General features: G+C 37.0%; 1 protein-coding gene across 1 annotated transcript in view; it reads right to left on the reverse strand.

Moving 5' to 3' along the window:
- LOC136030821 (nuclear receptor coactivator 2-like) overlaps nt 1–14850 on the reverse strand; it is a 228908-nt gene that overhangs the window by 37977 nt on the left and 176081 nt on the right. Inside the window, exon 12 of the mRNA XM_065709866.1 lies at nt 9086–9310. Within this exon, the coding sequence (XP_065565938.1) occupies nt 9086–9310 (225 nt within the window). The remainder of the gene's footprint in view (nt 1–9085; nt 9311–14850) is intronic.

Raw genomic sequence — 14850 nt, forward strand, 5'->3', positions numbered from 1 at the left:
ATATCAGGGAAGTTGCCCCGGGCAACATAGCTTGGGGGCGGTTTGGGAATTGCTCATTTTGATCCAATTTTTCACTTTGATTCTGCTTTTTTGCTTATATTTAAGCCGGGAGGGAGGACTGTAATTAATTTTTTCCTAGGCACGAGCAACCCTAGGAACGGCTCTGGCTATAGAGAACATTGGTCAACATGCGAAAAAGTTTAAGTAAGTATAAACTAACAATATTTTCGGTTAGGTTAAAAAATTATATAGGTTTGTAGGATTGTTTTGATTTTTTTTTGCAAGAAGTCCATTTTAACGTTCGAACCATATTCAATAGAACACAATGTTTACGCTTATTCAATAAATTATTACAATGAACTATAATTGATTACTGTAGCCTCTGTTGTTAAGCAAAGAAAGTCTGACAAATAAGTAGCTTCAATCACAAACCCGGATGTCCAACTTCTTATAGGCAACGCTATAGCGTTACCAATAGGAAAGGCCACACGGCTCAAATGTTGTTGTTTTTCCCAGAGGCACTTCATATAGAAGGTTTAAGTAAGTATAAACTAACAATATTTTCGGTTAGGTTAAAAAATTATATAGGTTTGTAGGATTGTTTTGATTTTTTTTGCAAGAAGTCCATTTTAACGTTCGTCGTATAAACTTCAAAAGGGGCTCATTCGATTGGGAATCGAGAGTTCCGGTACCCAGTACCCATCCACGTCCTTTTCCCCCAAATACATCCAATAAAAATTTTGAGGTTGTCATTTTGTTAAAAGATCATATAACAAAACTCCGGGGTCGACACAACCCCAGGGCCGGGGGTAGTCGTTATAAGTTATGCCCTGGTGGCAAATATGGTTCTTATAGAAGGGATGGTTCTTAATAGCAATAACATAATATGAGTAATAATATAAGTGAATAAATAAATCTTAAAGGGAGTAATACTTAAATTGAATATCCAAATCAATCGTTCAGTAAAGATCCAATAACGCAGTAGGTTTTAAGAGTTTTACAGTGAGAGAAGGTGGTGATACCCAAACTCTTGTTTGTAGTGATTTTGCTCGTTAGAAGCTAGATTTTTATATTCAATTTAAGTTTCACTCATTTTAAGATTTATTTATTAATTATATTAGTATCTATTGTATGTTTGTTTGCATTGATTGTTCATTTAATTTCTGTTCGTTTTGGGTTTAATTTATTCTTTAATAGTAATATCTGGTCGTTTAAGTTTGAATTTTAACAGGTATTTGTATCTGTTGATCTTAAGTTTAAAATGGCCTTTACTTTTCTTTGAAAACCTTCTTTTTCCGATTTTTTTTTTTATTAATTCAATAAATTTAAAATAAAAAACTAATAGTAATATCTGGTCGTTTGAATTTGAATTTCAACAGGTATTTGTATCTGTTGATCTTAAGTTTAAAATGGCCTTTACTTTTCTTTGAAAACCTTCTTTTTCAAATTTTTTTTTCATTAATTGAATAAATTTAAAATAAAAAATCCAATGGGTTCATTTTCACTTTCAGGAAACATGAAAAAGTGAACTCTCAGTCAATGTCCGGAATACATCCCACACATTAAACAATTCCAATGCCAGGGTTGGTAATTGCTCTGAGTCAAGTTCAAACGCGACAAAACTCCGCGGGTTTCTTGGCACACATTCTGTTTTTTAAATCTCCCTTTCTTTTGTTAACAAAAAGTAATAAAAACAGAAACAAAATAATTGATATTAAAACTGTAATCTCGGCATAAATTCTAGTGATTATTGCACCTGCACCCAAGAGGAATGCCAATTGACTATCATGCGAAACTAACTAAATTTTGACACCGTTTTTCAAATGCCCGTCTTTTCTATAGATAAGCAATTTTTGCTTTTTTCCTAGGATATTTACAAAAAAAGATTTTGCAATCAATAAAAACGGTTTCTTTACGAATATATATGCATGAATATGTTTTTTTTTTCAATCTACCTTTCTTAGAGGAAGAAAAACCAAACCCTTAAAATGGGTTTAAATGAACTTACTAGACAGTTCGAAAGGGGAGGAAGAGATAGTCCTAAACCTTGAAACTAAAAAGGGACAAAAATATAAGAAATTACCTATTTACGTCAGGGGTGAGGTGACCAAAAGAAGAAGCTCAAGACAGAGTAAAGAAGGAGAAAAATCTAGTAGAGTGTGTCCTATCAAGTAGCTTACCGCCACAGTTTATAGCGCTACAAGCAACATCAGTGAAAAGTGATAGAACAGAAATAAAGTTCCCTGCATTCCCAGCCATAAGCCTTGCGGGGGGAGGGAGGGGATATGATGATTATTTGGTTCTAATGTTTAAATGTAATGCTGAACTGTTCAATAAATCTATTTATCTAAGTCAAATGGATTTTTAAACCTCTTTCTTGGCAGAATCCAAGACTGAGTCAATCATTCACTCGAAGGGACTGAATGTCATGCCGAACTAGCTAAATTTTGACAACACATCTCATAAGACGAATTTTTCTATAGACAGTCTTTCCTTGCATAATTCAGAGGAAACACACAAGAAGCAACACAAAAATTCAATAGAACTTTTGGGGGTTTCTGACCCCATTTTTTTTTTATTTTCTTTTTTAAGAAAGATAAACCAAGCACCTAGAACGGATTTACTAAATAGTTCGATAGGGCAAGACAAAAAGCAGCCCATAAAGAAGCAGCCATGTTCATAAGTAGGACAAAAATATAAAGAATTGCAAAAAATCTATCTGGTTTACATGCAAAGAATATTTAATCAATTATAATACTTCGTCTGTATTCCACTACAAAATCCAAGCAATAGTGGAAAAAATTACATAGAAGACCAAAAAAAAAAGAAATTTTTTTGAAAAAATGAGAAATACTAAAAATTTTGCTAAAAAAAAAACAAACAAAAAAAATCAGGATTCTTCAAAAGCCTTTTAAACGTATTGGAACTCAATTGTACCGACATCTTTTTATTTTCAAAACTGAAAGCTTTTAAAATATTGTACTGCATGAATGTGTATTTTAACTCCACCCAAACCGGTCCCAAGCCCGGTTCCGAAAGAAGGAGGGTTGGGCGATAGGCTTGCTACCTGTCCCTGTAAAAAGAAACCAGCAACTGAATCGTCGACACTAGCCTCAGATATGACTACTACTCCCCTAACAATCTCAGCATGCCCCCAGATCCGATTTTTAACTACGAAGCAACGACTGAAGATCGGATTTTTGGAATGTGAGGACGATGAGCCAGATCTCAAAACTGAACAGATACTGAAAGAAGTGATGCAATACAATATAGATGTAACAGCTATCAGTAAAACTAGATGGCTTGACAGTGGGACGGAACCCCTACAAGATGACTATGTCCTGGCATACAACGGACATGAAAGCAGACGCCAAGCAGGTGTACAGAAGTCACCCACAGGAAGGCAAGCGACTTTAATAAGGATACCTGTAAACGAAAGAACTATTTATACATGGTTGAACTTTCCCATGGAAAACTCATTTGCTGCCTGCTACGCAGCAACTAACGAAGCGGATGAAATAGAGAAAGACAACTTTAATGAAACAATACAAAGTGTTGTTGTTAAAAATTCCTACATTATACCACAAGTGTCGTAGGTGATCTTAATCCGAAAGTAGGATCTTGTCACAGTTACTGTCCTGAAGTCATGGGACAACATGGAATGGGTGACATGAACAAAAATGGACCACTACTTGTCGACTTCGCCCTGAACAACGACCTTGTCATAGGAGGTACAATGTTTCAACACAAGACCATCCACAAACATACATGGACTTCACCAGATAGCCACACGCACAACCAGATTGATCACCTCCTCTTCTCACGCAAGTGGCGAAAGAGTCTACTCGATGTGAGAAGCATTAGAAGCGCTGATATACAATCAGACCATAGCCTAATGGTTGCCAAGATCCATCTTAAGTTAAAAGCGACACAGAAAAGCAATAAGCCGGCAACATAAAACCCCTTCAACGTTGAAAAACTGAATGACAAGGAAACAACAAGAATGCTCCAGTTAGAACTTTCAAATAGATTTGAATCCCTGCAATCGGAATTAGGACCAAATACTGATTTCAAAAGTAAGTGAGAGAAACTGAAAAGCACGTACAGTAGTGGCAGAGGAGAAATTAGGCTATAAGAAGAAAAAGAAAGAAAGATGGATTTCCGAACAAACCTGGACACTAATTGATGCAAGAAAATCAGGCAAACTTTCCATTCTGTCGGCCTCAGACGCATCTGAATTGATTTTTATGCAAGACGCGTATAGATAAATAGACAAACAAGTAAAGAGGAGGGCCCGGGCCGAACCCTTTGAAGATTGACGAGCGGTGGGAAACCCACTTCAAGAAGCTACTAAATAGACCAAGAATAAATGACCGAGATATAATTCCTGAAACTCTACTTAGGATTCTTGATGTAAATGAAGAGCCGCTGTCGCCAGAAGAAATCATAGCCTCAGTCAGAAAGCACAAGAGCGGAAGAATGCCAGGAGTAGGTGGCATTACATTTGAGATGCTGAAAACTTCAGTTCGCGACTGCATGACAGTTTATGTTGAGCTGGTAACTCAGATATGGAGTGACCAGAAAGTGCCCAGTGACTGGACGAAAGGAACCATCACTAAGCTGTTCAAAAAAGGTGACGAGCTTGTTTGTGGCAACTGGTGAGGCATTAACATATTGTCCATACCTAGTAAACTTGTGTCAATTATTATACTACAGCAGAAACTGGACCAACATCTTCGTGATGAATAACATGGCTTCTGACCTGGAAGGGTCTGTATGGCTTCTGACCTGGATCATATAAGGACCTAATTTTTACACTGAGAATGTTGGTTGAACACTCAAAGGAATGGAATAAAAAGCTGTATCTTCTTTTCTTTGACTTAGAAAGACCTTTGATTCGATTGACCGAGAAATCTTATGGAAAACGCTCAAATACTATGAAATACCCCCCCAAGATAGTAGAAATGATTATCACCCTGTGTAAAGAAACAGAATGCTGTGTGCAAACAGAAAGCGGAGTTACAAGATACTTCAAAATCATAACTGGTGTCAAACAGGGATCTGTATTATCACCCCTTTTATTCACGATAGTAATGGACTATTTGCTCAGACAGTCTACGAACTATGGAGCAAACGTCAACAGCAAGGAACTTGCTGATCTCGACTTTTCAGATGATATAGTACTGCTAGAAGACGCCAAAGATCAATTACAGCTGCTATTCCATGAAATTTGAAAAAAAAAACCCGAGAGGTCGGATTGTCGATCAACGTTGACAAATCAAAAATTATGTCCACATCTGAATCCCCCAAAGCTCTTGAATGCTCCGATGAGACTGTTGAATCGATCCACGAATTTAAATTCTCCGGAAGTTGGATAGAGAATACTAGAGATGTTTGAAATCAAAAGAAGGATTGGACAAGCATCAGGCGCTTTCAACGGACTGCCACCAATTTGGAGAAGTAACAATACTCACTTCGTTGAAAATCGCGCCTGTTCAACAGCAATGTGCTGTCTATATTGATTTACACCAGTGAACGTTGGAAACTCAACCAACAACTTGAGAAACGCATCCTTGGATTCGAAAACATTTGCCTTCGAAGGATCGTCAAAATCAGCTGGCATCAGAAAATTACTAATAGGGAAACCCGGCTGAAATCGAACCAGCCCACAGTGACCGAAGTTATGAAGAAACGAAGATGGACATTTTTGGGTCATTTTCTACACATGCCCGAAGACAGACTGCCCTCAAGAGTCTGTCAGTGGCAGCCCGAAGGAAGAGGAGGCCAACCAAGACACACGCTGTGGAGGTAGTATGATCGGGACCTGAAAGAGGCCAACATTTTACTCACTCCACAATGGTAAGATATCACTGCAGCCACACAGCTTTGTGATGAAGGCTACGATTGAGTACTCTATTTTCCTCTTATTTTCTTCTCAAGAAATTTTCACCATCTTCATCACATGGTAGTTCAAATTTTCCCGATGGGATGTTCTAATAATAACTTAAGATTGAAACACACCTTCGTGCTCATTTCAGGCACAACCATAGAAGAGAAGGGGCTTCAGCCCCGACCCCCTCCCGAAAAAAATCCCAGTATTTTCACAATTTTCCCAAAAATGTATTTATTTATTGTAGTTCACAGTCTGTATAATTTCTTCAAACTTAGCCTTTTTCCTCGCCCAGATAAATGTCTACTCACGTGCCTAACCGGACTCTTATACAATTTAGTGTTTTCTAAAAAAAAATTCTGGGGGGGAAGGAGGAATAGTCTTGGACAGTCCCCATACAGAATTCCTACCCTAAGTGTAAAGCTATGATACACGTCTTATCTATTTTCTTATACAGTACAGGAAGAGCATAGTTTCTTGGGCAACAAGGAAACGATCTCAAATGCCTATTTCTGCACTTGTTCACAGAAAGTTGGAGTTGCGGAAGTATTAATTGCATAGAGCATGTCAAATTGTTGAATAGATATTAGTCTGCTTGCAGGAGACATGCTTGGTGATTCACTCCTACGGAAATAGAAAAAAAGAAGATATTCTGTATCAACAGATTATGTCAAGGTCGTAAAAATAAGTGCACGTTACTGGCACCTTTTTAAGAGAAGAGATTTCAGGGGGGAGTGGAAGGGATACCTAAGACCTATCAAAGAACAATTCCATTAGTATAATTTCTGGAGTTTTGTGCAGCGCTAAATTTTTCATAAAATTCCTCATAGTTGGGGATAGGCCTACTATCCTTACAGTATGGAATGAGCATTTGTATTTCTTTTATAGTTTTCCAACAGCCATATGTGTGTGTGTGTGTGTGATTGAGTATGTAAGATTGAGTCTGCTAATGGAGGATCCTTACAGTTGTTTTTCGGATATTAGGAAAGAAAAGAACAATGATTCAAAAATGTGTCATTTCCTTATAAAACAACTATTCCCTCAAAAAGACAGCACATTTTACCCCTTCTCCTCTTAGAAAAATTCCTCTGGGTACCTAGGACTGTCACAATAGTATACCGTTTTTTTCTAACACTGGTTGCAGAGCAGTTTTCGACTCGAATTCTTCTGCTAGCTTGAGTTGTAAGTGCAATCCAAAGGTTCAAATTATTTAGTTGATTCCAATGCCTCTACACCAGGAGGACCAAAGTGCGGTCAAATAATCATTGCCCTGCTAATCCCCCCTTTGAGAACATCATATCAAAATTTATTTTCCTTTTAATTCAAAAATGTCAGATACTGTCTCTAAGCATGACAGCGACGATCTAAAAAAAAAAAAAATCACTCCAAGTTATGCCCGATTTAAAAAAAAAATTAACAGCATATTAAAAATAAAAATATTCAGGCTCTTCTAAGAATCCGGCAATTCATGCATGTTTAAAAGGGACATTTTGAGAGGGAAAACTAAAAGTCGTTCCTTTATATGATTTATATACAACTACATTGCATAGTATTTATTTGTGTAGCTCAACTAGATAAGTGGTAGTTACAACAATGAAAGCTGCTAAAATGCTAGTTATTTGTTATAAGTTTCATATTATCACGAGCTATTAAACAATAATAATAAGTCCTTTAACACCCACGAGTAAAGGCGGGTAGGAGTGTAAGTATCGAGTGAGTTGTACCCATTTAAAAAACTCGTGTACGCCAAGTAGGGGTGCGTATGCCAGACGTGGCGCGAAGAGGCAAGAAGCAGAGTCACGATACGATGGAAGTATCATGGCAAGTGACACTCCAAGATGCACACCAGGCAAGGCCGAATCCTGAAGGGGGTGTTACGGGTTGTACCCCCCAAATTTTTATCGACTCGTAAAAACGTAACAAAAATGTATATAGTCTAAACAATTTTTTTTTTGCGGTTTTAAAAGTTTTGTTTTATACTCCCCCTCCCAATCAAACAAAAATACTGGATACACCCTTGACTCCAGGGGATGGAGACAGGACAATTCCTCAATAAAACACCACAAACACTTCGATTCTAGTTTGCCTTGTAAACAAGTGAAGGCACCGAACTTTTAATCACAAACATTGCATGAAGTTGCACATAAGCATCTGCGGTGAAAAAAAAGTAGCCTTATCAACTTACGATTTTCACCCTGATCTGATCAAATACAGTCAGAGGGGTGGTATATTAACGGCTGCAAATAGTGCAAAATAAGATTGCAAAGGACTCAAACATGGGTATAGTACTACAATGCAATACTTATGCGATCTTCGCACTCGAATTGCTTAAAACATTGCCCCCTCCGGAGAGGTTACAGTAGGCTTATACGAAAACTGTTTTGCGTCGTCGCAGAAGATCATGTGGAAGTGTTATGAACTTTCGGTTTAAATTCACGCTTTGAGTAAGTTCTTTGAATAAAAGTCATTTACCCTTATAAGTTTGGTATTTCACTTTTTTAGGGGGGGGGGCAACTATATACAGAAAAACTCCTTGTCCCCTCTGTACGAGAGCTATACTTAAATATAGGCTAACATAAGTGAAAACCCGAGGAGGAAGGGGGGAGGGGAATATTGAAAGGGCTAAATTCCAGACACTTTTCCAGCTTCTCCCGGGAACAAACTATTCATATCTCATTTACGAGCTGAGATAGAGTTCTTTAAATTTATTTTTTATTAGCAAGCGGAGTTAATCTTGATCAAACACATCGGAAATCTTTTCCAAATCAAAAGTTTAAATTTAGTTATGTCATCCTCCTCAAATGGATTATTTATACATATGCTTGGATTATTTTTTTATTTTCATGATTTGGATTTTATATCATCATCTACAGGTATTAGGTGGTTCAAAGCCCCAAAACCCCTTCTCTAAGGTGGCTATTCAGATTAGGTCATTTAAGTTTCATAGTAAAACTAACAAAAATCCCTAGTTCCAAATGAGTCAGACAATTGGCTTTTCAAACTAAAAATGTTAATTCCCCCTCACCGAACAAAATCCTGAGTCGGTCCTTACCAAGTGAACGTGTATTTATCCTTGCTCTCAATATTTAATTTTGAGTTTTACGCTTTAGATAAACTCAAGATTTACATTTATGGGGCTCAGCAGTACCTTTAATTAATTAATTAATTTCAAATAATCAATTAAATTATAGTTACCTGTATGGAAACGTTGGGTGGGTTGGAGGCATTGAGTAAGTCCTCAATGCTTGCTAGAGAATTAGGAGACAACTGTGCTGGTTGTTGCTGTTGAGAAGCTTGTTGAACTTGCAGGCGAAGTTGCTGTTGCTGCAATCGAAGCTGGTGTGCTTGTGCAATTCGATTATGCTGCTGCTGTTGGCGGGCTGCCAATAACTTCTGACTTCTTTGCTGGAGAAGTAATTGCTGGAATTTTAAAATTGTTATTTTTAACTGACTTTGGATCTTCGTGTCCAACGTCCACATGTTAAAATAGGAGGGGGAGAGAGAGAATTCAAATGAGGGTTTTCGGTGAAATTACGATTTTGTCTTAAACGTTGATATATGTCAATTCTATTTTTATCTGCTGAAGTGGCAATAAACAAGATTTATCGCGTAAGGGTTAAACTACACAAAAATCCAATTTTGACTACATCTTAAGAATTTTTTTTATTTATTTAGTGATCACGATTTTTCATTTTTAAGGAACATGGTTATGACTGTTGCAATCCAAAAGATGTCATTAGATCTGTATGTCCCAGCTGAAACTTATGCATATTCTAAACTTGGCAAACTGGATAGATTGTTTTAATTCATTTTGCAGAATATAATACGATTTTCCAGAACATACATAAGAGGTTTCTAGCTTTTTTCCCTCTTCTTCTTATGATTCGTAATTTCTCCTTTTCTCGCAAACAGATATAGATTTCACCTTCTTTTTTTTCTAACTTTTTGCTCTCCTGTGTCATTTATATATTTGGACAAACTTCCAGGTCACAAGCATCTCGCTAGAGCAGACATGTTCATAGATAGGCATTTCTAGTGTAGTAAGATTTCAAATCATGCGGGAAATCTTAAGATTTCCGGGAGAACGAACGTAAACACCCCTCTCCCCCTTCCCGTGAGTAGGAAGAATTATTGGCTTCAGAACTGACTTATAAATGAATAGTCATCTTGCCGGGTAAAATTTATTTTTTAATGCTAATGTTCAGATTACACAGGAGCGGATACAGAATTAATTTTAGGGGGATTCACCAACAAGTTTGGCTCCTCCATCAGGGATTTTAGCCCCGTCACCCCTGTTATTAGTGCAACTTTCAAACTTCTGAATAAGGAGGGGGTGTACCCTTGACACCTCCTTAGATCAAAGACACCTCGTCAAGGCAGGCACCAAGGCCTTATTCAGGGGGTATAGGAGGTTTGACCCCCCTGAAATGTTCGTCTGAAAGAAATATATTTTTGATGTTTCTCAAAGTTTTTTGTGACCCCCCCCCCGAACGGAAACCTGGACAAGGCCTTGGCAGGCACAATCATAAACAGGCAAATAATGTTAAATGAGAATTGAAATTATGGGGGGGGGGTATCTCAAGATTTCAGGGAGATCGAACCTAAGCTTCTCCCTTACCTTGGGTAAGTAATATTTTGACGAGCAATGAATTATCAATATTCAATTATTTTTCCATAAAGGTTTCAACTAGAATTTTCTTTTCTGCCTTGGACGGACAGTTTTAAACGTTAACTGGAATGTGAATAATCCATAATCACTTTAAGACACCAAAATACATGAAATTAGTTTCAGGTTAAAATTTTTATTAAAAAGAACCTCAAACCGCGTAGAACTGAAAAAGACTGCCTACGATTTTATAATCATAACAGTATGAATCTGCAAAGCAAGCCTGAATAAATTAAAGTTAATCCTACAAAAATCCTAGCGGCCACAAAGAGGTAAAAAAGAAAAGAAAAAAATACTGGACAAAGCTTCTCCTTCACCTACATTAGATTTGGAAGAATGATACATAATAAGTCATATTCTTCGAAACTCTCGAGGGAACGGGTTTTTCTTAAACAAAGTATTAATACAAGTAAACCGTCTAGTTCAGGAATTCTCTGAGGACCTCTTGACAGCACACAAAAATGTTGAACAAAAGGGATTTGCAAAGTATAGTTAAGCTTCTTTTTATCTATATGGTGAATTGAATAATTTGAGTGGAGGCAGCTGGGGGGAGGGGGCAAATGGTCCCTTGAATTTTTCTTCCCTCCAACTATATTATAAAAATAAATTACCAAGAGGATCTTTTCATTGAAACATGCCTTTTTTTGGCACAAACTAAAAAAAAAAACTACAAAATCTGCCCTCGCCCCACCTAGATTTCGAAAAATACCCCCAAATCTTCGTTGATTAACACCACTGATTAAGATAACCTATCTCCTAGAGGGTCATATAAGGTACTGGCGAAGAACAGGATCTTTCACTTATCCCCCCCCCCTTTATACAAAAATATATTTACACTTCTACCCATGATCTTCCAATAATTAATTTTTTTCCTGTCTTTAATTTTTCTCCCCTTCCCCGATTGTACCTGTGGCTCTCCCAACACATAATCCAGTCTATTGAAATGTCTAAGGCTTAAGACATATTATAAGTACCTTTCTATACCCTATCAGTCTTATTAGCTGTGTTGGAAAATTTTCAAGAGAAGGGAAAGCATAACCCTGCGAAAAAAGCATTCAACGGGAGGGGTCCTGTTGCTTTTGCTTCACGAGCAACGGTTCTGCGTACTAGGGAGGCACTTTCTGTAATTGTAGATCTACCCGACAGTTTTACTTGCCGATTTATTTTCCTAACATTTGAATGGAAAGTAAATTGTTGTAAACTGGGCTATGTGGTTGAGAGGAGCGGCTCCCTCCTATGTAGGGTGGAATTTTGTTCATTTGTAGTTTTGAATCTGTTTTTTTTAATTAGGCCAGAAATAAATCAAAAGTTAATAGAGCCCCACAGAGGAGTACACATCAAAATAATCCTGAGAAAAAGGGGGAGATAGATCCACTGACATGGCAGACGTTGAAAGAATTTATGAAAATTATAAGAGAGGCCGGAATAACAAATAAATTATGACATTCTTGAGAGGTGAGATATGGAACACCCCCACCCCGCCTCGGTATATCCCTATTTGGGAGGAATATCAACTGGAAAGTATGTATAAACCTTTGTTGTTGTTTTTTTTTCTTTAGAGGTCGAATATACAATAAGAGAAATTTGTTAACCAACAGCATTAAAATGGAATATAAAAAGAACCCATATTATGAATTGTAGCCATCTCAACTACAAGGCTGTCTGTCCACAAACTAGTATACAGATCTAATCAATCGCAAGAAGAAAAATGCTTGTAGATAACATTGAATTCAACAACCAACGGAACAGAATCAATAAATAGGCATATTTAATAATTTACCACCTTCAGGCAGTAACGGTGATAATGCTTCGGATCTATAGCCAAAACTGCAACAAAAACCCGACCAGAAAATATATACTTAATAAACAAATGTAATTAAATTTTATTTTAAATCGAGGTGAAAAAACAATCACAGCATATTGTTGTGCCTAAAATTAAAGGGCGTAGCTGATTTTTTTTTAAATTTTCGTGGTAACAAACTCTAGTAGGGAGCGACGCAGCTCAGTAGTAACTGAAACTCTAAAAAATGGAACTTTGATATCAATAGTTACATCAAAAGAATCGGATTTTTATGCTGATTTTAAATATATAAGTTTCATCAAGTTTAGTCTTACCCATCAAAAGTTACGAGCCTGAGAAAATTTGAGAATATTGAGAAGTCAGAGAATCTTAACGAAAATCAGATTCAGCGTATCAGAGAACACCAATGTAGAAGTCTCAAGCTCATATCTACAAAAATGTCGAATTTTGTATTTTTTTGCCAGAAGACAGGTCACGGATGCGTGTTTTTTTGTTTTGTTTTTTTTTTCTCAGGGTTAATCGTATCGACCCAGTGGTCCTAGAATGTCGCGAGAGGGCTCATTCTAGCGGAAATTAAAAGCTCTAGTGCCCTTTTTAAGTGAACAAAAAAAATTGGAGGGCACCTTCACCCCTTCCCACGCTCATTTTTCCCAGACACCGGATCAAAATTTTGAGATAGTCATTTTGTTCATCATAGTCAAAAAACCTAATAATTATGTCTTTCGGGAAGACTTAATCCCCCACAATCCCCGGGGGATGGGCAACAAGTTACAAACTTTGACGATAATTCCATAAGATAATTTCCATGAAGAGGGGGCAGGATTTTCTAGCATTATTAAAAAAACGATGAGGAAATAAATGAAAAAAGTTTTTTCAGCTGGAAATAAGGAGCAGCATTCAAACACAAAACGAGCAGAAATTATTGCGTATATAAGGGAATCCGTCTCCTCACAATACCTCGCTCTTTATGCTAAAGAACTTTGTAATTTCAACTATATATTCTACGGCCTTTGTGATTCAGGGGTCATTCTTAAAGAATTGGGACAAAATTCAAGCTTTAGTGTAAAGACCGAGGTATTGACGAGGGAGCAAACCCTCTCATATACGTAACAAAATATACAAATATAGAAGTTCATTACGTAAATTAATTCGTAAGTTACGTACATTTATTACTAATAAAAACGTTCGTAGAAGAATAGAAGTTCTAGTTGCCTTTTTAAGTAACCAAAATTGGAGGGCAACTAGGTCTCCTCCCCCACCCCTTTTTTATCAAAATTGTCCGATCGAAACTATAAGAAAGCCATTTAGCAAAAAAAAAAAATCGTTTTGATTATTCAGGTGCGTTGAGCCAAAATCAAAACATGCATTAATTCAAAAAAGTTCAGAAATTAAATTTAAAAAAACAATTTTTTTAACTGGTTTTTTATTGTTTTAAAAAAGAGAGTTGTGAGAAAAAGTCAAACTTTAGCGTAAAGAGCGGGGCGTTGAGGCGGGTACAACCCCTTTCACATACGCAATAATTTCTGTTCGTTTGAAGTTTTAATGTCACTCCTTACTTGCAGTTAAAAACTACTTGTTTTTTTTATATTTAATACTGAAAAGAAGTTACCAGACTCTTTGGGATTCTCTCAGTGCTCCTGACCCTCTGGTCGAACTTATAGACACACTTAGACAAAGAAATAGTTTTGTGGAAATAAAAACTTGGTCTTTGACAAATATTACAGTTAATTTTCGTCCTTTTTACTTCATTGTTTCCTAGCTGAGTAAATGACACACTGGGCTTACATCTTATGCGTGTCGGCTAGGGACAGATGTTCGAGTCCTGGTGTGGCTAGCTCTTTGTCTCAAAATGGTAACCAGGAAAAATCTGGAGGGGGGACACTGAAAGCATCGGATGATTTTCCTCAAGTCACGTACAGTACACTCGCCACAAGCAGATAATCAGGAGATCGGTACCTGCGCTACGCAAACCATCGTTCTGCATGCGAAACAAGTCACGTACAGTACACTCGCCACAAGCAGATAATCAGGAGATCGGTACCTGCGCTACGCAAACCATCGTTCTGCATGCGAAAAAAGTATATTTTTCGGGTTACTGTACGTCAATTCATTGTATCGATCGGTCATTGTAACGATTCATATATTATACCAACGCATTTCCATTGTAAAATTTCGTGGCAACGCCATGTCTAACTCTCCTTCACACAGCCAATGGCCATATAATAGCCTATAGGACTACACGATGAATGCCACAGTATTTAGCCTACCTGTTAAAGATGTCTTTCTTCTTTTTTTTTTGAAAAAGAGAGGGATTTCACCTTCATTAACCAAAACAGACCAAATTAAATAAAAACTTTTTAATACCCCAAAAAAACCTAAATCAAAATTATCCTGACATAAATGAATTTACCGTACTACATATCAACAAGAAAACATGATATTTAGCAAAGATGATCATGTTTACAAGGACCAGAGAGATATCAAATGATTACA

This window comes from Artemia franciscana, chromosome 9, assembly GCF_032884065.1.
Source record: "Artemia franciscana chromosome 9, ASM3288406v1, whole genome shotgun sequence".
NCBI lineage: Eukaryota > Metazoa > Arthropoda > Branchiopoda > Anostraca > Artemiidae > Artemia > Artemia franciscana.